At 47.9% G+C, this 22,930-nt stretch overlaps 3 protein-coding genes across 6 annotated transcripts in view; 1 reads left to right on the top strand and 2 right to left on the bottom strand.

Annotated features, from left to right (window-relative positions):
- The window catches only part of GASK1A (golgi associated kinase 1A), a 43,247-nt gene extending 40,056 nt beyond the window's left edge, over positions 1-3,191 (bottom strand). Inside the window, exon 1 of one of the 2 annotated variants that reach the window (XM_036219498.1) lies at positions 2,795-3,191. In XM_036219498.1, the coding sequence (XP_036075391.1) occupies positions 2,795-2,797 (3 nt within the window). In that variant the 5' untranslated portion in view covers positions 2,798-3,191. The remainder of the gene's footprint in view (positions 1-2,794) is intronic. The other variant, XM_016163333.2, reaches the window with a different exon arrangement.
- A 9,020-nt stretch (positions 3,192-12,211) lies between these two features.
- On the bottom strand, positions 12,212-22,679 carry KRBOX1 (KRAB box domain containing 1). Of its 3 annotated transcripts, none has more exons than XM_016163277.2 (5): positions 22,574-22,679; positions 15,512-15,592; positions 13,646-13,772; positions 12,941-13,048; positions 12,212-12,474 (listed from the first exon to the last, which is right to left on the bottom strand). In XM_016163277.2, the coding sequence occupies exons 2-5, from the start codon at positions 15,545-15,547 to the stop codon at positions 12,362-12,364; spliced, it is 384 nt and encodes a 127-aa protein (XP_016018763.1). In that variant the 5' UTR covers positions 15,548-15,592; positions 22,574-22,679; the 3' UTR covers positions 12,212-12,361. The 3 variants fall into 3 exon arrangements, with proteins under 3 accessions (XP_016018763.1, XP_016018762.1, XP_016018764.1); XM_016163276.2 differs by lacking the exon at positions 22,574-22,679 and adding an exon at positions 16,932-17,240; XM_016163278.2 differs by lacking the exon at positions 22,574-22,679 and adding an exon at positions 16,932-17,239 and having other exon boundaries at positions 12,941-13,045.
- LOC107519986 (5-beta-cholestane-3-alpha,7-alpha-diol 12-alpha-hydroxylase) lies at positions 20,666-22,449 on the top strand. Its single transcript, XM_016163275.2, has one exon. The coding sequence runs from the start codon at positions 20,752-20,754 to the stop codon at positions 22,447-22,449; it is 1,698 nt and encodes a 565-aa protein (XP_016018761.2). The 5' UTR covers positions 20,666-20,751.
- Positions 22,680-22,930: the final 251 nt, after the last annotated feature.

Below are 22,930 nucleotides of genomic sequence, written 5' to 3'. Positions count from 1 at the left end.
TAGAGATGCAGGCATAGAAATGTGCTTTGATAAAAAGTGAAGTAAAATGAATCAGGTTGTAAAACTGAATGTTCAATATAATTTCAACTCTTTCAAATAATACTCACAGAGTAGGAAACACATCACAACCATAGCCATGGTTACCTGTGGAAGTTGGCAGAAGGCTGCCATATACATATTTACCCTCCAAGAATCAGGGAGAAAACTCGTTTAAACAATTTGACAGTAACAGTCTTAACTTCTATCAGTATTTTTCATCCGAGTTCAGAGTCTTTGGCACACATGAAGTTTCCCACCATTATTATAAGGAAAAGTAGCAAGTGTCTCAATCTTAGCTTTAGAAATATACAGGGCAAGCCCTGGCAGAGATGCACACCCCTGCGGGATGATCAAAAATGCCTTCATGGGTCTTGCGATTCAGTGTTTACTCTTTCAAAAAATGACATTTAAAGACTCCAGACTTTTAGCTTTATGTTTCTAATCCAGTCCTGCCCTTCTTATGTACCTTGGATCGGTATAGGATGGTGTTAAGGAATTACTGGATAAAGGCTTCCATATCCTATATTCACCTCTCAGTTTTAATGAGTTAAGAGAGATTTCTCTATGGAAGGATTCCCCAAGAGGGGCATGCAGCACGTATCATTTCCCAGATGAATTTCACCAAAACCTCCTACTTTAGAACTCGTGATCAAGGAGTGGCAGCTGTGGGGACACCTGGGGAAGTATAGTTTTGAGGCCCAACCTTCCCTCGGCCTTGTAGCCCATGGTTCTCAGTCCTGGCTATATGCTGGGATCACCCAGGGAGCCTTACAAAAATCCCTTTGTCTGGGTCCCACCTGGGTTTGGTCTGGGGAGCAGGTAGAGCCGGGTCTGAGAACCACTTCTAAGTTGTCCGTACTAAGAGGTCAACCCTAGAGTTGGAGTCCAACCTCAAAACTATTCACACATCATCCATTTTCGGAGCTAAACGGAGCCTCAGTGGGTTTCTCGTCCAATCTCTCGTTTTACGGAGGAGGAAACTGAAGTTTTCCTGAAGGATCCCTGGCCCCCTGCCCTTCCTTTGCTGGTTCCAGCCAGGCCCAGGCTGCTCCGTGGGCCACCAGGCCTCTGAATCACGGGATCCTTTATTCTCAGGGAGAAGCAAAGGAAACCTTGAGATCTCCAAGGCTATTCTGCTGGGCTTTTATCTCTGGCAAGTGGACCCTGACACAGTGCAATCTTGACGTAAGACCCCAGAATGGATGGATGGTGAGAAGCCAGGAGACTGCTGGCTCCCAGGGACAGGAAGCCCACACTGCAGCAGAGCGCACACATCCACGTGCCCTGAGGCTGCCAGAACAGAAGACGGGTGCCTTCTCCCCTCCCGGCACTCCACCTCCCGCCCCAGGGCCGGAGAGGCTCTGCCACAGATCTTGAAAGCCAGGAGACTCCCGCACACCAGAAATGGTCCCCCAATGATGGCCTTGCCCCCCCCCTTTCCGGCACACTCTTGCCCTTGAACAGGGAATTTTGTAGTAAAAAATCTCTACACTTTCCAGTTTCACATCCTGTATCTTTGATTACACTCCTTCTTCGACCTTTAGATTCCATTATTTCTTTCTCTTTAGCAGCTTTGAGAAGAAAACCTAGAGGGATTAGGGAGAGGGTGGCGTGCAGGAGATAGTGGCACACACACACACACGCACGCACGCATGCACACGCACGCATGCACATGGCACACACAGAGCCTCACAGGTACCTTCCCTGGGCCCCCAGGTCCTGCTCACCAGCCCTCAGCCTCTGGTCTGGACACTCGGCACACCCTTGCACACAGAGGGCTGTTCTCCCAGAGACCCTCCACCTTATGGGGCTCTCTAGACGCTCCCAAACTCCAGGCCCACCGCTGCACTCCCTGAGAACTACCTCTGGTAGTTGGGCCCTCTGTGAGTTTCGGGGAGAGTGTGCCGCAGAAGCAGACAGGAGAGCCCTGTGGGTTCTTTCAGAACTCAAACTCATCCCCGTGGCTGACACCCCGCGGGGCAGGGCACTGCAGGAGCAGGTGGGTGGGGGCTGCAGGTAGCTTCTACCTGGAACAAATCTGATCGGCAGCCAGCCACAGGGGCAGCCCTTTCCTGAGGCTGGCTACACGTGGACTGCAGCTCGGTGCCTGGGTCGTGTCCTCAGTGGGTCTTCCTTTCCTGCTCATTGGTGTCTGTGAGCTCTATCAGTGGAAGAGCGACTTTCACAAGGTCCCCGGCTCCACGAATGACATCCCAGGCTGACCAGTACTCCCACACCTGCCCTGTGGTCCTGAGAGGCAGAGTGAGGAAGGATTCTGGGAGCCAGTATCTGGACCTTACTAGAGCTAACTTAATTCTATGGTAATAAATGTAAGGCATTACTTTTTAATATTCAAATTCGACTAAGCTATAGAAGATAATATAAAATTCACATGCACTTCTGACTTCAAAGGCGCCTCACCCATTTGGGTGCCCCACAGAATCCTCTCTGCCCTGTGGACTGGATGAAGTTTGTGCAGCATTACGAGTGGGTTATCGGTTCAGCTGGGGTGTGCGAATCCATAATGAAAGCCCCCCTAATTATGGCCCTCCTCACTATGGGAAGCCCAAAGCTGATTCTCCCCCTGCCCTAGGTGCAGAAATGAAAGCCGCCACCGCTCCCATGCAACTTTTGGGGAACAATTCCGGTCCCGGAGGCCACCCAGGCTCCGCGTGCCCACAGTGGGCGCTGCCCACAGCCACCTGTCTGGAGCCCACCCGCCCTTCCACCGCGCCTCTCCTCCCGCGATTCCTACCATGTCCTCCGCGGTAGCTGGACCCGCTGCTCTGGCGCCCCCAGGCCGTCCCTGGCGCAGCAGGTCGCTAGGCTTTCCTGGATGCGGGTTTCCCGGACCGAGGGTCCACAGTCTTCCAGTGGCCAAGTGGCCCCGCGATAACTCCCGGGCGCGCGTTTCGCGCGGGGATGCTCTGCGGGTGGCGCGGTTAGAGGAGGTCTGGGCGAAGGCACGAGGGGGTCTGTGAGTCTGAGGGAGCCCTCCCGCAGCCAGGAGCTTCCAAGATGAGCTAGGGACTTTTGTAGAGTTTGCAAAGTCCCTGCAGTAGGTCCGGGCCCAGCCTCCTCACTTCCCCGAAAGCGCAGGAGGGAGGAGCTCCTTTCACAATAAAAGCCCCTGCCCCGTGCTCGCCAGGGCAGCAGCAGCCGCCTGAAGCAGCGGCCCAGGTGCCAGGAAGGAACCGCACCGCACCGCACGCTGCGGGCTGATGAGCCCAGGCAGGAGGCGAGGGGCGCTGCGCAGGGGCTGGGCGTGCTGACCAGATCCCACCTCCAAGGCGAGGCGGCGCTCTGCTAGCCAGAGGTAATTCAGAGGGGCCTGCTGAGAATCTCCAAAGCTGTATCCTCCTTCCCTGCAAACTCTCAGAAAGACAAGTCTTTTTAACTAGCATCTCATAGCCTCCTTAGGGCTCGGTCCCCAAGGGTAGTTTGGAGGGAAAATTTGTTGAGCACAGGAACAGTTTTTCTGCTTTAGAACTAATCAGTGTTTAAGTAGCTGGAGTGACTGATACCAACCCCTCCGCTATGGATAAGCAGACAGTGCCTTGTGTCACCTACAGGTGGGCTGTGGCAGTCTCCGCAGGACCCATGGGTCTGCACGCTCCTGGTGGGACAGAGCACTGGGAATGGAGTCCATAGCCTTGGAACTGGGGGCTGGCCCATCTGCTAACAAGTGAGTGACCTTCAGCCACTGCCTGGACCTCTTTGAGACCTGTGTCCCTAAGTAGCCCAACATTTGGATCTCAAGATTCTTAAGAGCCTGTAGGCAGAGTCAGCAGTAGGGCACTCTGACAGAATCTGGGAGCCGGGCTGAAATATTACCCTCCAAGATGGAAACTAACAAGAATCATTATTAGATGGACAGAAACGGATATCCCCAGAGTCCCCTGCTGCAGAACACTTTGAGGCTGTCGCTGGTAACAGTGCTTCTTAAGCGGAGCAAAGGCCTAGAGAGTCTCCTTAAATTGCACATGGGGGGTGGGGAGAGAACAGACCCAAGGGAAAGTGTTTTTCAGTCCTCGTTATGTTCCATATGCTTTCTGTGAGTTATTTCATGTCACCATCACAAACCATCCTAAGGAAATTTATTAGCACCATCTTACAAACGAGGAAACTGAGCATTAGGGAGCTGAAGTGACTTTCGTGAGGGTGGATAGTCAATAAGCAATTTTGCAAACCAAAACCTATTTGCTAGAGCGTGAGAGGAAGAAGAAATTGGTAAGGACCGGGCGGTAGGATGAAGTGCTGAAAACTGCAGCTGGTCCGCGCACAGGGGGCGGGAGGGGGCGCAGAATCCGGGCACTGGATGGGGAGCGCGAAGGCAGAGGGGGCGGACGGCACCACGTTTTCAGTGCTTTGTCCAGATGTTGGGGAGACGATGCGGTGTTTTCAGTCTCCTGTTTTGACTGCAACCCACATAAGATGTACCTTCCATGTTGTGACCCTTTACACAAAACGTACGTATAAATGTAACTAAAACATTCCATAAACTATCATTACATGTGGTACACTCTGATTTTTTTCTACTCTATTCCATTTTAATTGTTCTAACGGTGGTCTCGAATCGCTAACTTTACTTCACTAATATCCGCTGAGTATAGTTGAAAAACAGTACTACAGAGGTAAAGAGAGACAAGTTCTTCAGTGTTTTCTAACGGCTCTGTGGTGTTCTGCAGAATACATCTGTTGTAGATAAAAATCATTTTAAAGGAAGGGATCCGGTTTTTCCCCGGTTTACTGGATGCAGAGCTCTTTTTCAGAGAAACCAGCCTGGAGACCCATGGGACACACTTGGGAAAAGCTGCTCCAGGACCTGGCCCAGCCACACGAAGTGTCACATAAGAACAGAGTGAAAACTCCATGTTCTGAAGCCAGACTCCCGAGCTCAGCACCACCGTGTGGACCTGATTCTCTGCCCAGCTGAGGGGACGCCCAGACAGTGGGTGTGGGAACCCACCGTCAGTGACCACCTGCCACGTCAGTAGCCCAGACTGCACGTGAGCGGTCAGTGCTCCGGGAATGACCACAGCTGGGGAAGCACATAAAACCCGAGTTCCGGACGCACCGAGCGGGGAACGCACCCCAGATCGGCAGTGACTCCGCCTGCCCTTCGGGATCGGCCTATAAAATCAACCTCCCTTTCTTTTCTAAGTCCTGGTTGACCCTGATTCCGCCCAGCGCTGGAATCCTGTCATTCAGACCACTCTATCCACAGTATCTTAGATGTGACAATTTGCCTCCGTGACATCTTCCTCCACCGAGCCGTGCCTGCGACTGTGACTGAACACGTCTGCAACGCTGATGACTTGTGTCATGCGCTTCTCATTCCCTGTCCCCCTGCTTCCTCACTGCCCATGCGTTTATCCCGGGAACGTCTGGCACACAGCCTGCGCTGGGTTGAATGTCAAGAACAAGTAAGACGTCCCATCGTGTTAGAAAACTCTCTGGCTTTCTACTAAGCTAAATATCCACGTGCTCGGTGACCCAGCAAACCTACCCTTAGACTTGTACCCAACACATGTGCACCAAAAGCCATGTGCAAGAATGCTCACAGCAGCATTATTTGCAGTGGTCCAAACTGCACGCAACACAAAAATCAACAGTAGAAACAATAGGTCAGTAGTGATGCATTCACACAATGAAGTGTTTTACAGCAACGGGAATTCATGAACTACAACTACACTCAGTCACTGTGTGGAGGGAAAGAAGCCACAAAAATAGGCCAACGTATGATTCTTCTTATGGGAAGTGCACAAACAGGAAATGCTCTTTCTGCTGTTGGGAGTCAGGAGCGGGGTTGCCCAGGAGAAAGGTCATGGCTGGGAAGGACCTGGGAGGGGGCTTTTGCGGTGCTGCTTGTGTCCTGTTTCTCCATCTGGCTACTACTGATGTCAGTGCCAATTAGATGAAAATTTATCAAGCTCTAATACTTATGCTATGTGCACCATCTGTATGTTAAACTTCAAAAAAAAAGCTAAGTAAAACAAAAATTAACACATACTATCTCTAACCTCAAAGGACTCATAATCTATACCAGCAGGCTCCAAACTTAGTTCTGACTATCCATATAAGCTGTGATAAGTTTTTAAATACATTTTCAAATGCATCTATTACATATTTACGAGCTACTTAAGTATATACCACCTTATTATCTATCTGTATAAAACAGACAACAACCAAAATAAAAAGATTTTGAAGGCCTTCCGCCTTCCGCTCCCCTCACGGGGCTTTCCTGCAGAGCCGCTGGCACTGTGGGCAACGGGCTAGCTTGACACTGAGCGCTGAATCACACTCAGCCCCGTGGGCCTCAAACACTTAATAAGAGTGAAAAAAGTATCTTTTTAAAGTTTTGAGCTAAACTTGGTTTTGCAAGAGGTGATTTATACCTTTGGGTCTAACTATTTTCCTAGGAAAACAGGACCTCCCTTAAACTCCGCCCGCCTCCACCACACACACACACACACACACACACACACACACACACACACGACTGCCTAGCCATGCAGAGCCCTCTGCTGAAATGGAGATTTTGTAAGGCTGCTTCCAAGAAGCTGAATCATGGTAGTCATGAGAGCTTTTCACCAACATCTGGCTCCCCATCTTTCAGACAATGGTTAGGATGCTCCACCCCACTTGAAGTTAGGTGTGGTCCTGCTACTAGCTTTGACCAATGAGATGGAGGTAGAAGTGATATCACTTCTGGGGAAAAGCCAGAAAAGCCAGTGCTTGACTGGCCACGTTCCTTCTCCTACGCAGTGCTGAAAAGCACGTAAGCACATGTTGGGATGGAGCTTCTGTCAGCCTGGGTCTCTGGGAGACTGTGATGAGCGAAGCCCCATGAGCCCTTATTAGATACGGAAATGAGAAAATCTACATGTTAAGGCATTAAGATTGACAATTACTTGTGACTGTCGTATAACTTAGTCCACCCTAATCACAAGAATAAAATGACCTTTGAGAAGAATTCCTGAGAAATATAACTTGGATTTTGCTATTCCTCTGCTCAAAGCCTCGCAGAGGCTCCACGTCTGTCTGAGTAACATCCCACGTCGCTCAGGAGCCTGCAAGCCCTTCCACATTCACGGTCCTCACCGTCCTCACCGCTTCTCTAACTTCATTCACCACCTGCGCCCTCACTCGCCATGCTCCAGGTCACACTCTCCTCCGTGCAGCGTCTTGCATGCTTCGGGCACTCCCCCACCTCAGGACCTTTGTGCTTACTCCTCCCTCTGACTCGAATGCCCAAGTTCCCTCATGGTTTGCTCCCTCATCTCCTTTAGGTCTTTGTGCAAGTGTCACCTCCTCGATGAAGCCTTCCCTGACCACTCTTATTTAAAACTACACACCTCGGCCTGCTTCAGTTTTATCCTGTGTTTTTTTCCTAACTAGACAACTTCGTAAAAGCTATCCTAAAGGGTTTTTAATTTAGTCAATAAATCCCTCCTTTCTTGGAAGCAGCACTCCATGCATTACTTACTTGCAGAATTTGGCTACCTGGCAGTTGCTGCTCCTGGTTGCTGGTAGGGCTTCTGGCTACACAGTAGACCTTACCAGTAGGTAACTGTTCCACTGAGAGGTTGGTGCCAGTGAGGAATATTTCATGTCCACCAGAGGGCGCTTCCTACATCATTAGAAGTGAATCTACCTTTACCTTCAGCATTTCTAAGGATTCAGATTTCCCATCTGCTCTAATGACATTTTAGGGTGCCTTATAAATTGGTATCCTAGAGAGCAGCCCACTGGCCCACTCTTTAACACGCTTCCATGCTGACTCCAACCCAGACTTACTGAACCAAGGTTTCCAAAGCTTGAGAATCGGTACATTTTTTAAGCACCGTAGTTCATTCTAAAGCACAGCCAGGGCTGAGTGCTGCTGAGCTAAGCAATTCCTCTTCCTTGGCTCTAATGTCCAAATAGCCATTCTAAATGATTTTGGAATCTCTACTTCTATCCAGTCTTACTGCCACTTCTTTGGCTCAAACTTCTGTCCACTCACAGTACTGTTACAGGGACCCCTGAATTAGCCTCCAGGCTCTACTTTCTCTCCAATCAATCCATCCTGTATGTTACTGCCAAAATGTAACCATGGACCCGCCATAGGCCTGTTCCCATAACTCTCAAGATTAAATGCAAATTCCTCAGCGTGGCTTTCAAGGTTCTTCAAAGTTTGATCTCTGATGACCTCTTCAGGCCTCTTACACATTTCTAAACCTTAAGTGCAGTTCCCTCCATCTCAAAGCCTTTTCTTGACATATTTCTAACCTGAATACTTCCACCCCCAAATCCTCTCTATCCTGAAAACTCAGCAGAGCACCTTCCCTGAAGTTACGACATTATAAATGTTTTGTTAATTTCTCTTATGGACCCTGAACTCCCTAGGGGAAGGAGCTTTCTGTCTCCATTTGCCAAGCACCAAGTAGCAACTCAGTAAATGCTTTTGAATAAAGGAATAAGACAGAAGCCTGGGGCTCAGTGCCGAATCTGCTGCTTACAAGGCAGGGTACTCAGTAAAACAACTTCTCCTTCACTGGCTTCGGAGTCCTCATCTGACAAACAAGAACCATCGTACCTGTCCAGCCCACCTCCCCGGGTTCCCGAAACCATGTAACAGGTTTGTATAAATTCCAATACCCAGAACAGAGCTTGTTTCATGGTGAACTGTCAAAAATGTTTCCTAAATCCATGAACGAAGAGAAACTTTCTTTGCAGCAGAGAATGCTAACATCCAGTTTACATTTTCTCTTTTTATTCACTCACTAAACCCCTCTATTTTAGGGGGCAGTAGTGTACTCAGCCAAAAAATTATCTGTTTGACGACCTCACTTGCAAAAGGGACAACCAATGAAGAATTAGTGGAAGTCAAGGGGTGGGGCCCACAAAAAGCTCTTAAAGGGGGCTGAGGTCACTTTTGTTCAGCAAGTATTTGCTCCCCTTCCCTGCTGTGAGCAGAGCATGTATCTTTGCTCCTCTGTTGTTGGGCCTGGCCATGGACTCATTTTGACCACCAGGATGTGAGCAAACAGAAGCCGGAGCAGTCTTGTTTGGTTTTCATTCTGGCGGGTCACCACATAAAGAATAAGCCTTGGGTAGCCACTGTCCTCGTCAGAGCCCTGGAATCAGACACGTGGGACAGACCTAAACCCAACCCACTGCTTGGAGCCAAGCCCGGCCAACCCACAGGCATGAGAATAAACGTTGTGGCTGGAAGCCACCGAGTCTTGGAGAGGTTTGTTACACAGCATTATTGTGGCAAAAATTCAGTGATACAGGTTCAGTGGGTGAGAACATGCTCTTAGAGAGCCAATCCAGGCCCTCCAAAAGCCATCTCATACCCCAAAATTCCCATAATATATAACAAATGATTATATGTGTTGTTACTTAAACATAAAAATATGGCAATAGATGTTCATTTAAATTAATATATTATTCTGTATTTATTTTGTTTCATAAATGCTATTATTTAAACAAAACTGAATTTCACTACTTTTGGTGTAACCTTGGATAAATAATGTACCATCCGGCCTCAGTTTCCTCATCTATAACACAGGAATAATGCCTGCCTCATGAAGGTTACTAGAAAGTTTTAAGTAGACAATGAATGTAAGGAGCTTAACACGTAATAGGTGCTCATCGAGTGACAGCTCTCTCCTCTTCTACCCTTACCAAGGCTTTGCTCTTACAGGCCTCGATAAAGCTGTGAAAGTTCTCTTACCTCGTTGCTGTACCCGAGCAGCAATCTAGGGAATGAAGGAATGGCAGCATCAGCTCAACATGCTTCCTAATGCCAACTGCTTCTTCTCAAGGTCAGGAGACCCTGTTTAGCTGACGATGTTGTTCAAGATCTGAAGACGAACTCTGAGAATTCAGATAATGGGTATCCTAAATGGCTCTCACCGGTCATGGACAGTGATTTCCTCAGAAGGAATACCAAAGAGGAAATGCACTGAGCTTCAAGAATGGCCAGCAGGATTTGACTTTTTAAATGATGAGGATCTGAAGATGTGAATAGCACCACCGTGTGGCCAACATTCCGCATAGAAGCTGTTCTCTGCCTCGAGTCAGCCTCGGGCTTTTCCTAGCTACTGCAATGCCCCAGCTTCACAAGGGTGGAGGCAGAGCTAAGACAAATTCAAGGCAATGAGTACAGCTGATCCCACCACCCATTCCTCACCAGGAAGATCTGCAGCTATGTGCCCACTATGCTTTGAGAGCCTCCCAACTTCATAACAGGCTCCAGTTCAGCAATCTCGTCAAGGCATTTTATAGACCTTAACCTGAGCAAGTCCCACTCCACTCCCATTTACTGCCAGCTGAGGTTCATGAAACTATTTCTTTACAGTGTGGGTAAGATTCATGAAACTATTTCTTGCTGGAGTCCTTGCTTTCCACTATACAATGCTGCCTACCTTCTCATGGGTTTTCCTGAGCACAGGACGATGGATGCCATGACAAATTTATTCACAGATAGAATCTTGGCACCTATCCTGATGCCTGGCACAGAGAATGAACTTAATATTTGATGAGTGAACTAATATTAAAATCATTGAACCGTCCAGTATATACTGTATCTACTGACGGCAGAAATCATTTCACTGACTCACTTCTAGATTCAACATTAAGTATCTCCTATGTGCCAAGATCTGTGTAAGGGGCTAGGGTGACAAAGATGACTAGATTGCAGTCGTCTGCCTACAAGTAATATGAATAGAGCTATCAGAAAGGAACGAGCAGATTGCTCTTGACACCGAGAGGAGGAAGAATTAAACCTGCCTGAACAGGTGAGCTAAGGCTTCCAGAACTTCCGAACCAGCTGAGTGTTTAAGATGAGGAGTTCTCCAAGGGGGCAATGGGGAAAGGGGTGGCATTCTAGTCAAAGGGAACAGAATGATGTGCATGGGGTTGAGTTGGATCAGGGTCATCTCTGGACTTCACCGAACAGGAAGCTACATTTTCTGTTGGGTTTGAAGGATAAGAAAGGCCCACCTACATAAGGGTGGCATTTAGAGGCATGACAGGAAGTGAAAGGAATAAGCCCCCAAAACTCTCCCCCCAAAAGGAATGTCTTTCTTGGCAACAAGGGATATTTGAAAACACTGTCAAAACAACAGCCTCTTTTCTTTCTCCCTGGCAATGTAATTGGCCACATTAACAGATTAAAGGGAAAAAAGCATATGATCATCTCAATACACTTAAAATAGCATTTGATAAAATTAAACCTTCTTCTATTTCTTAATTATAAATTAAGGAGAAAAATTTACTAAATTAGTAAAAAACAGATCTCCCTTCACCTTATAAAGGCTATAAAAACTTAAGAGTAAAGATCATACCCAGTGCTGAAATTACTAAGACTGGGAATGAAGCAACAATGCCCACTAACATCACCGCTATTCAACAGTGTATGAAGGGTTCTAGCGAGTGTAATAAGACCATAAAAATAAATTAAAAGTATGAAGATTAGAAAGACAAATAAAACTGTGATTATTTGTAGATGATTTGAGTCTATAGTAATTGAAATATAAATTATTAGAATTAGTAGTTTGGAGATGGTTATAAACTCAAAATAAAACTATCACTTGTATTTCTATATAACATTAGCAAGTTAAACTTTTAAAGAAACAACTATAATAGTTTAATATCACTGCTATAACAAATTATCACAAATTTAGTAGCTTAAAAATAGCACACTGGTAGAAATAATCCAAATGTCCATCAACTGATGAATGGATAAGCGAAACGTGGTATTATCCATCTAATAGATTTTACTCACACATGAAAAGCAATGGAGTACTGGTACACGTTAAAAATGAGAGAACCTTGAAAACATGTTACGTGATAGCCAACTGCAAATGGCCATATCCCAATGATTCTGTTAATACCAAATATCTACAATAGGTAAATCTATAGAAACTACAGAAAGTAAATAAGTAGTAACATAAAATTGATAGCATGGGGGAAGGAGAGATGCAGAGTGACTGCTAATGGCTACCGGGTTTCTTTCTTTGGGTGACAAAAATGTTCTAAAAGTAAATGAGATAATATTTACACAACTCTGAATATACTAAATACTGCTGAACTGTATGTACACTTTAAATAGGTGACTTGTATAGTTTGTGAATTACACCTCAACAAAGCAGTTTTTAAAAAAGAACATGAGAGTCAATGCCAATATGAATAATTTTAATGAGTTGTAAAACATTAAATGTATGAACATCCATGTGTCTACAGAAAAGGAAAATACACATTTGACAACATTTAAGATGGCTCTTACAGCAACTCCTTACTTTGAAAACTGGTAATAAAAGGTAAAGAATTAAGCCTTTGTCCTGTCTTCCCATAAGTGATGATTTTGCAGAATTTTTAATTTTATTGCATGTGATATTATTTTAGCTAAGTAGGTACATCTTCTTATTTTTGACATGTATCCTAAAGGGGAGGAAAATCATAATATCTGTAATCTGCCTTAAAGTATTTCAATATAAAAAAAAGATTTAAACATTTCAATACATTATCATGAAAAACAAAAATAAATTTTTCTATTTGTTCTGTTGGTTAGTGGACACGAAAATAATACTGTACTAAATTTATCAAATCTGTAAAACTGGGGAAAACTGGAAAAAAGTGATCACATATAACCAGTAAAATATTTAGAAAAATGTTTCCACACGTTCCCAGCGATAAAAGTAGCCCAGTTTCTGAAATACTGGAGAAGGATGTTGTGTATTACAGTTTAAAGGGACAGGAAACAATGGATAACAGACCAGTCACAGTGCGATCAAGGAGCCCGATGTACTCCATGATGCTGGGCACAGAGAATGCACATCTTTAATTCTGATGAAATAAACACAAAGAAAAAGACAGAGCTGGAAAGGGTAGCCCTTGCTTAACTCACCTGCAAGGCTTGCTCTCCTGCTCAGGGCTCCCTGTGGCTCAGTGAAACACAGCTCTTTCTCTTGTTCCAGCTGATAGATCAGAGCTGGTTTGGAAGTAGATGGTGCTGCTTGAGGGGAAGAAGACACAACACAAAGATGAACAGTCGCAGAGGTCAATCTCAGCCCATGGCTGCAAGAAGAGCCAGAGGTGAGGAGAGTAATTCTCGGGTAAACTGAGCCAGTGGCACCCTAATGAGGTACGGGGAGGGGTCTTGGGAAAGAGCCTCAGGATAGTGCTCCCGAAGGAGCCTGAAACACCTTGGGATGCAAATTTCTACTTAAAGGGAAACAAAATTTCTTACCCTCTTTGTTAGAGGACAGAAAATGCCCACTGTGGGAAAACAGACCCATGGCTCCTAGGAGCAATCCCCACAGGAAACCTAAGGGGCTGAGTCCTCTCGAGATAATCTGGAAGTTCAATGCTAGGGTGAGGGTACCAAAATATAGCTCAGGCCCTGCTGTACCCAGAGAATCACCTCTAAGGCAGGTAGGGAGGGAGGGTAGCTTTTATGATGGAAAAGGAAAGCCTTCTTGTAGGTCAGACGGACTCCAGAGCTCTCTGTACCTGGCAACTCTTGACACTGCCATTTGGGGTCAGCTAATAGTTATAAGAGAGCCCTTGAACTTCTCAAGGCCCAGGTAGAGACCAGCGACAGAGGCCTTACCTAGGAAGGCCACAGCCCCATAGTTCTCCAGCATCACATCCCTGTACAAGGCCCTTTGAGCAGGTACCAGGCTGGCCCATTCCTCCTCAGTGAAGTACACAGCCACATCCTCAAAAGTCAATGATTCCTGAAACAAAAAGGTCTTGGTCTCTCGGCTTGAAGACTTTGGTGATGATCAAAACTGTCCATTGGAAGCCTGGGAAGGGCACCTACAATGAGGTTTATTTAGTATTGGGACCCTCCAGAGTCTGAGTTGTGTGAAATTTGGAAGGTATAGAGGAGGAGGACATAAACTAAACGCAGAAAGCCAGCCAGAGTTCAGCATACTTTCCCAGTTAGAACCAAACACATCTCTACTATGAGCTTTGAACATATGTGACCTCCAAAGAGACTACTATATAGGAGCTGGGCTTGGTCCTCGGCATGAAAGTACATATATAAAAGGAGAACTAACGTAACTGGATATGGCTCACACCTTATCTCTAAGCCCCTCCCCATTTTATAATATAGTTGGGTGATTATTTGGGCTACTCATTTTACTGTCATTTCCTTATTCTACTTTCATCCCAGTTATTCCCTCATTCTTGTCTCCTTGCCAACCACTCCAGGCACAAAGCTCTCAGATTTGTCAATGACTCTCTACTCACATGCAGAGGCAGTGAGGTTAGAGAGACATAGAAAATAATTCTTGGGATAGGCTAGAGGAAAGTCTGTTTATTAAAGGACACCACTCAGAGTGAAAAAGCAAGCCACAGAACGGGAGAGGATATTTCATGATATGTATAACTGACAAAGAAATCATATCCATAATAAAAAAACTAAAAACTTGGAGGAAAAAAATGACATGCAATGTAATGAAAAAAAGAGGAAAAAAATCTGAACAGGACTTCACATAAGAGGAGATCCATGTAGCCCAAACACATGAAATAGTGCTTCGCATTACTGCCTATTGGGGAAAAGGAAATTTAAAAGCCTCAATGAGATATTAAGAAAAACGACAAGTGTTAGCAAGGATGTGGAGCAACTGGAAATCTCATATACTGCTGATAAAGGTATAAATTGGAACAACCATTTCAGAAAATTGCTGGGCAGCAGCTACTAAAACTAACCAAATGTATATACCCTATTCCCTAGCAATGTGACTCCTAAAGGTACACCCAAGAGAAATGAATGCATGTGTCCACCAAAAGGGATATTTAAGAATGTTCACTGCATTCTTTTTCATAGTAATCAAGAACTGAAAATGATCAAAATGTCCATCTATAAAAGAATGAATAAATAAAATGTAGAATAATCATATAATGGAAAAGCATTCAGCAATTAAAAAAAAGAACAGCTAAGTACAACAACATGAGTAAAGTTCATAAGCATAATGTTGAACCAGAGTAGGCAGATACAAAATGGTACACATTGAATGATTCCTTTTATATGAAGTTCAAGAACAAATAAAATTAATAAATAGTAACGGGAGTCAGAATAATGGCTAACTTTGGGGTGGACTGCTTGGGATGGTGCATGAGGGAGCCTGCTGAGGTACCGATGTTCCATGTCTTAACATGAATGACAGTCATACAGGTGTAGAGATTTCACAAAAGTAAGCTATACAGTACAGATTTGTATTGTTAATTAGATCTCAATGAGAAAGGAAATTTACATATTTTATACATGCATATATAAAATTACATATTTATATATGCATGTATATACTTATACATGCATAAAATTTATACATAGATGTATATTTACATAGGCATATATAAAAGTATACATGCATATATATGTGTGTGTGTATATAAATATATACACACACGTACATATACCTACACACACGTGACTACGTGCATAGGCAGAGGAAACCCAGCTCACCTGGGGCCTTGCTGTTAAGGACACTGCTGTCATCATCTGACCTCTCTTATTCCAGTGTTGGAGAAAGGTAAGTTTCAGGAGCTAAAGGTAAAGTAAGAAGCATTAGTAACAATACCTCTACTGACCGTAACTCCTGCACCCAACATCTGACCCATCCTGTTTTGAGGCTACCTGAACTACTACCATTCGTCAGTCATTGCCCTGTATCAGTGGCAATGCCCATCTCACAGTGGTGAGATAACAGGCATACTGCTAAACCCATGGAGTTTCTGTCCTAGGATAAAAAAAGCAGCGATTCCTACTGAGTAAACAGTCGTGTACTCTAATTCTCTTAAGTCATGATACTGTCCTATCTTTGTGATAAAGATAGTGGATTCTTAATAAAACTGACAGATTAAACAAAAGGACTTAAGCAAAAAGGTTTGATCTGTACAGTTGACAATCTGTGAAAAGTAAATCACCTGCAAGTACAACAAACAGCTGCAAAGGCCACCCTACGAAACGCTCCTTCCTACTTTCCTATGGGGAAAACCACAGCTATAGACCTGAAGCATAAATAAAGGCCCAAAAGGGAACAAATCACAACCCAACACGCTTCACCAATAGCATAGACCAAAAATTTAATCTGATCACAAACGTTAAAAATTAGGTTATGGCGATGAGTAAAAGTTAAGAGAATGTAATGAGAAATAAAGGATGTGAAGAGACCTTGTCAAGAAATCTTCCCACATTTCCAATACTGTACATAGGAAATTATACGCTAAACATGGGACACATATTAGGCGCTTGATGGATATGACTTGTCATGAGTTTTTTAAACATTTAAATGGGCCAATCCAAATCCAGGGGTCCACATTCTCCAAATTTACAGACTAAGTAGCCTCCATCTTGGAGGGGGGAAAAAAAAAAACATTTCAGTATTCTCAAAACTTTGACTGCTCTAGGGACAGTAATAAACTTCCAGACTGGGTTTACAGCAGGCCAGGCGAATAAATAAAGTGATCATCGACTGACTTCCTGGGACCACCTGAAAAGGCAGCAAAAGCGTTAAATCATACACAGCCCAAGGGGTCGGGCCGGGGTCTCTGCCGCCAGGGCAAGAGCGGACTGGCGCGGCCACGGGGCGTGTTCCCTGTCGACAGCGCGTCCTGGAGCGCCGTTAGAACTTTTTGAGGACCTCGCTGTCAGCATTCGATTTTGTGTCAGTACCCAATCTGAGTAAGCCGGAGGCTGTCCTGGGGACGAGAAACCAGCGGGCCAAGAGCCTACAGCCAACGCCCCGGGCCCTCCAGCGCCCCCTGTCGACGCAACCGAGTGGAGCGCGGAGGCTGGCGTGAGGACCGCGGTGCGGCAACAGGAGCCGCGCTCGTCTGCCCGCGGCTCCTTGCCGTCCTTCTCAGACCAGGCCAGACCCGCTCACCGTGGGCTCTGCGTGGCCGCTGCGGCTTCGCAGCGAGCAGAGGTGGTGCCGACCACTCGCCGATGCTCACACCCCAAACCCTCGGACGTTAGACGATAACAATGGCTGCGCCGGAAGTCCTTCAACACCCCGAACGGCCAATCTAGACCTTCCCCGAAATTCCCTCTAGTAATCTTGGAGGACCGCGCATCTCTGTGGTTCCTCCTTTTAGTTCCCGCGAGACAAGCCTGAGGAACAGGGTCCGCGCGCGAAATAAGTTTCATTCTCCCTCCCAGCCTCCCGGTTCTGAGTCGTGGGTCCCGCGCTCTGCCCGTCCACATGGCCTCCTCCGAAAGGGGACGGAGTCTTAAGGCCGGAGCTAAAAGGGCAGTATTCATTCCATTGGATTTCGGGAGAAGGGACAGGGCCCAGCCGAACCAATGAGGATAGGTCGTCCTTCCCCCTTGGAAGCGGGAGCCTGCTGCCCGCCCCGACAGGTCCAGCCCCTGCGAAGTGGGCTCTTAGAGCCCAATTTCTTTAAAGTGCCAGGAATAAAATAATGAATAAATGTTAAACCAGTTTTTTGGTTGAAGAAAGTAAGGCTTCAAGAGAGGAAATGGCTTTCCTAGCATTGCACAGCATGTCAGGAAGTTAAACTTTTAAACAGAGTTGTGGAAATAAAGACAGCCCAAATGCAAGCAAAGGCTATTTATGCAAAGCTTATTACAGCAAGGGAGTCCGCCATTCTCACTCGTATTTGGCAGAGACTCGAACTCAGGCAGAGAAGTGGGAAAGCTTTAAACAGAAAAAAGGGAAGGCTTCAGGTATGCTGATTGGAAACCAGCAAAAGGGGGGGGGGGTGGCTAGAGCAGAGCGTCTTCTGTGATTGGTTGGGGGAGCACATTCATCACATTCTCGTTCTTTGGGGGTAGAGGGGTTATTTTGGCTTCCTGGACTGGTTGCTACAGATTATGGGTAAGAATTCTATTTTTCTATATGGTCTGGCCATTATTTGTATATTCAGTCTCTTCTATTCATGTAACTAATCCCCATCTTTCTCATTAAAAAACAAACAAACAAACAAACAAAAACTTGTCTTCACCGCATCATCTGAACACTGCTTGGGTTTCTGCCCAAATTAGTGCTTCTCAAATAGCTATTCTTTGGTCTCAAACACTTACTGTCTCTCCTTTCGGCTTTTTATTTTTAAGTTAACACTGTTGTATGTGATGGCGAGTAGAAGATAGTTAACCCCGGGGCCAGGCTGTCAAACCCAGCTGCCATGGAGGGCTTTCACCCAATTCCCGGGAAAAAAAAAGGAGGAAACCTGAAAGCCAGGAAGGTCAAGGAGCCATACGTCAGTCCATCCCTACCTTAAATGAGACTATTATATGACCTAAACACAGTGAAATAATTTCTCACTTGTATCTTCATTTCAGCGGTACTGCTGTTGCATTCGGGGGCTAAGGCAGTGAGTGGGCAAGAAGCGGCAGGCATGGGGTGAGTGGGCAATATCATCTAGAACTGGAACAAAGGGCAAACAAGACTCGGGGTTGGGGGAGTAGGGGCTAGGAAGGGCGACCGGGCTACGGAACCCACAGAGAACCCCAAACAGGAACCACGGCAGGTAAACAGAACCCTCTGGTCGGTAGTCAATTGCTCAATATTCTGGGCCAGGTACGGATTACGAAGACAGGAGACTGGACGCGACCAGACTCGCTTGAGCCCTGTCTGGAAAAGTCAACTCCCATCCGCCCACTATCACCACCACCATGGAATGTGCAAAAAAAGGTGAGAAACAAACAAAAATGTTGAAGGACACCGAAATAACGCTGGTGCAGGGCTTACGAGGACTCCCAGGAGTGGGGGCCGCAGCGGTGGCTTCGCTTAGCGCGCGCGTCGGACGCAACGAGAGGGAGGCCCCCTCCGCAAGTCCCTCTCCAGCCCCAGCCCGGCAGACAAACTGGCAGACAGGCGGCGCCCGGTCGCGAAGCCCCGCGGACCCACCGCACGGGGTTTGGCCCGCACCGCCTGCCCGGAGATGCCATCGCGGAGGCCGCGGGGCCAGACGTGCGCCACCGCCGCTCCGGCCTCGGGTCCGCGGCCGCTCTAGCACGACCGGAGGCCGCCTCTGACTGTCGTTGATCCTTCCAGGCCACCCTGCTCCCCACCGTAACCCTGCCCCCTGCCCTCCTGCGGAGTCGCGGCGGCGAGGGTCGGAAGGCTGAGCGTGTCGCGCGGGCTCGCGGTGCTCGCTGCGGATCTCCGGCCTGGCTCTCCCCGGAGCGGCCGGGAGAGCAGCCGCGCGCGCGGAGTTCCCCGGAGCAGTCCAGCCTCCACCCGGGGAAGAGCCAGTAATCACTGCGGGTCCATCGGGCCACCCTTCAGCGGCGCCGGGTGGGTGGACAAGCTGGTGTGACAGGGGTTCAGTGCAGCGTGATGGGTCCGAGCCCGAATCCGCACTGCGCCTGTGGAGTCCCCTCCCTGCTTGAGTTTCTTCCCTTCCTCTAAGCTCTGCAGCCCCATCAGCCCCAAAGTGGGCGAGTATACACCCTGTACTCAGGACGCCGCTGCCGCGTGCCTTGAGCAGCACACCCACACACACCCCTACCTCCACCTGTAACACCACCGTCACGCACAACACACATTGACCTGGCCTAGGCGTCTTCCACTTAATGACCATCTGCTTCCTGGTGCCCCACCCACTTCCCGCTCCGTGCCTCTTCGGCAGCATTTCACGCAGCTTAATTATATACTTTTCTGAGCAATGATTTGTCATCTTTTCCCCCCAAGAGGGCGAGGACTTTGTCTCATTCACGATCGTAGCAAAATTTCTGGCAGAAAATGCCCAATAAATATGTGTTGAATGGATGAGTGGGTGTGAATGAGTGAATAAAGGTGAGAATGCATATAAGATGATGCTGCCGCCCATTAAAAAGAAAGTTCAGATCATTGGAGTTAGCCACGGTTTCTGACTAGATTCTAGGGCTGGAGAGGTGCTCGTTGCAGTTGCCCTGAGAAATCAGAGAGGACTTCCCGGAGGCGGAGTGTGGGTGTTTCCACTTCCTGTAGAGGGTTGCTCTACTAGGCAAAGGGAGCTCACTCAAGAGAGCATGTGGAGATCCTACTCTGTCTGAGGAGACACAGTCCCTGTTTGCAGGTCATTTAGGAAGTTAGACTCACTTAAGGTTTATCAGAATTGGTTGAATCGAGTCTAAACCTCATCTGTTGCACCAATGGGCCAGACTGTTTGACTAAAGCCCAAGAATCAGTGGGACAGCTTTCTCCTTCTTGAGCCTGCTGGCAGGGACCCAACCTGAGAGAAAGTCCCCACGACACTCTGAGCCTAGATCCTTATTTTGAAAGAAAGCAATTAGTTTAAAATTGCTACCATCTCTGACATTTCATAATGACAGCTTTCTCAGTCTGTCCTCATTAGGGAAATATGCAAGCCGGTTGGGTGAGTGGCAGTGCCCTGGGTGAGAGACTTAGAAGCTGAAGTCTGAGCCTCTGCTTGCACGGTCCTCAGTCTGGGAGACTCTATGGGTCTTCAAAAGATGAAGAAGGGGTAGACATGTAAACTTCGTAAGTGTTTGTTGCATTTCTGCTGAATGAGATAGCAAATTAATGAGTAAGTAAATGCCTGAGTGAATAAAGGTAGGAAGGGTTGGTATGTCAAGGGTTGGTAAGTCATGGAGTGGGGTCCAGGAAGGCTTTGTAGAGAAAATGCTGACACTGAGTCTGAAAAGGTCAGAGCAAAGCCCAAAGCTGGTGAGGGTGTTGTGGCCATAGCTAGAAGCCTCCTTCTGAACTTCCTCCTGGTCCCACCTCCTCTTCTCACATGACCAGGCTCCAGCAAGAGCTAAATCCACTCCCAGACACTGTCTTCCTAGGGTTATTTGCTGTAACATGCAGCCGCAGGGCAAGGTCCAAGAACACAGACCTGTCTATTTCCAACTTGTCAAGGCCTTTCAAAAGCTGTCTAGCACCCAGAGGACGGTGTGTCCAGAGCTTAACCCGGAAGAGCACAGCCATGGTGCCCTGGGGTCTTGTGCTCGGAATCCTGCTGGTGGCTGCTGCGGGGTACCTGTGTCTGCTGGGGCTGCTCCGGCAGCACAGGCCCCAAGAACCCCCTCTGGACAAGGGCTCTGTGCCCTGGCTGGGCCATGCCATGGCTTTCAGGAAGAACATGTTTGAATTCCTGAAGCAGATGCGGACCAAGCACGGGGACGTGTTCACGGTGCAGCTTGGTGGCCAGTACTTCACCTTTGTCATGGACCCCCTCTCCTTTGGCCCCATCCTCAAGGATGCACAGAGAAAACTAGACTTTGTGGAGTATGCGGAAAAACTGGTACTAAAGGTATTCGGATACCGCGCGGTGCCGGGAGACCACCAGATGATACACTTGGCCAGCAGCAAGCACCTCACGGGAGATGGCTTGGAGGATCTCAACGAAACCATGCTGGACAGCTTGTCTTTAGTTATATTGGGGCCTTTGAGCCAGAGTCCAGATGCCAGTTGCTGGCATGAGGATGGCCTCTTCCACTTCTGCTACAACGCCTTGTTCAAGGCCGGCTACCTGAGCTTGTTTGGCCACACAAAGAATAAGGAACAGGACTTGCTACAGGCAGAGGAGCTATTTACACAGTTTCTCAAGTTTGACCGTCTGTTTCCCAGGTTTGTTTACTCTTTGCTGGGGCCCTGGGAGTGGCTAGAAGTGGGCCGGCTCCAGCGTCTCTTTCACAAGATGCTCTCTGTGAAACACAACCTGGAGAAGGATGGCGTAAGCAACTGGGTATCTTACATGCTTCAGTTTCTGAAGGAGCACGGAGTAGCCCCAGCCATGCAGGACAAGTTCAACTTCATGATGCTCTGGGCCTCCCAGGGGAACACGGGGCCTACTTCTTTCTGGGCCCTCTTGTTCCTCCTGAAGCACCCAGAAGCCATGCGGGCTTTAAGAGAGGAGGCTGCCCGGGTCCTGGGAGAGGCCAGGCTGGACACTGGGCGGTCTTTCAGCTTCAAAGTCAGCGCCCTGCACCACACCCCAGTGCTGGACAGCGTGATGGAGGAGACATTGCGGCTGCGGGCTGCGCCCACCCTCCTCAGGGTCGTGAATGGTGACCATATCCTGAAGATGGCCAGTGGGGAGAAGTACCAGCTCCGCAATGGGGACACCGTGGCCCTCTTCCCTTACCTCTCAGTGCACATGGACCCCGACATCCACCCCGAGCCCACTGCCTTCAAGTACGACCGCTTCCTCAACCCCAATGGCAGCCGAAAAGTGAACTTCTACAAGGCAGGCAAAAAGATCCACCACTACACCATGCCCTGGGGCTCGGGCGTCTCCATCTGCCCTGGGAGGTTCTTGGCCCTCAGCGAGATGAAGCTCTTTGTCCTGCTCATGATCACACACTTCGACCTGGAGCTGGTGGACCCTGACACCCCTGTGCCGCCCGTGGACCCCCAGCGCTGGGGCTTTGGCACCACACAGCCCAGCCACGACGTGCGCTTCCGATACCGCCTGCGGCCTCCTGAGTAAGCCCTGCCAAGGGGGGGCAACGGCCCGGCCAGCGGGGGTTCCTGGGGGTCTGAGCTCCTCTGGCCCCTCTGAAGCCCCAGACCCCCAGCAACTACCCCACCCTCTGCTTTTGCGGCCCCCCTACCTCTGTCCTGGTCGTCCTGCTTGCTCTCTGGCCTCCATCTAGTCACCTCCCAGGCTTATCATTGTCTCTTTAAAACACTGTCTCTCACAGTGGGTTCTGCAGAAACTCCTCTCACAGGAAGTCTAGGGCAAGGAAAAATATCTGTGGGCAACTCAGCGTGGGAGCTAATTCATGCCTTGACAAGAGCTGCAGTGCAGCAACTAGTCACCTTGGGGAGCGCAGCATCTTGCAAATGTTCGCCTCCACCCCCGCCCCGACTTTATTTTCCCCCTCAATACTTACTCCATGTCCTGTGGAATTTATATTCTAGAACAGTGTTGTCCAGTATGGGGCAAGCCACATGTGTAATTTTTCGCT

The sequence above is a fragment of the Rousettus aegyptiacus genome, unplaced genomic scaffold, assembly GCF_014176215.1.
Source record: "Rousettus aegyptiacus isolate mRouAeg1 unplaced genomic scaffold, mRouAeg1.p scaffold_m13_p_4, whole genome shotgun sequence".
Taxonomy (NCBI): Eukaryota; Metazoa; Chordata; class Mammalia; order Chiroptera; family Pteropodidae; genus Rousettus; species Rousettus aegyptiacus.
Note: the sequence above shows the minus strand (reverse complement) of the source record. Positions and strands in the feature narration are given on the sequence as shown.

Coding starts and splice junctions, on each gene's coding strand:
- KRBOX1 (XM_016163277.2), bottom strand. CDS start 15,547: ATGATGACAGCAGTGTCCTTAACAGCAAGGCCCCAG. Junction 13,773..15,511: donor CCTTAACAGCAAGGCCCCAG/GTGAGCTGGGTT, acceptor TTTTTGTTTCAG/GAATCATTGACTTTTGAGGA. Junction 13,049..13,645: donor TGGGGCTGTGGCCTTCCTAG/GTAAGGCCTCTG, acceptor CTTCCCCTCAAG/CAGCACCATCTACTTCCAAA.
- LOC107519986 (XM_016163275.2), top strand. CDS start 20,752: ATGACCAGGCTCCAGCAAGAGCTAAATCCACTCCCAGACACTGTCTTC.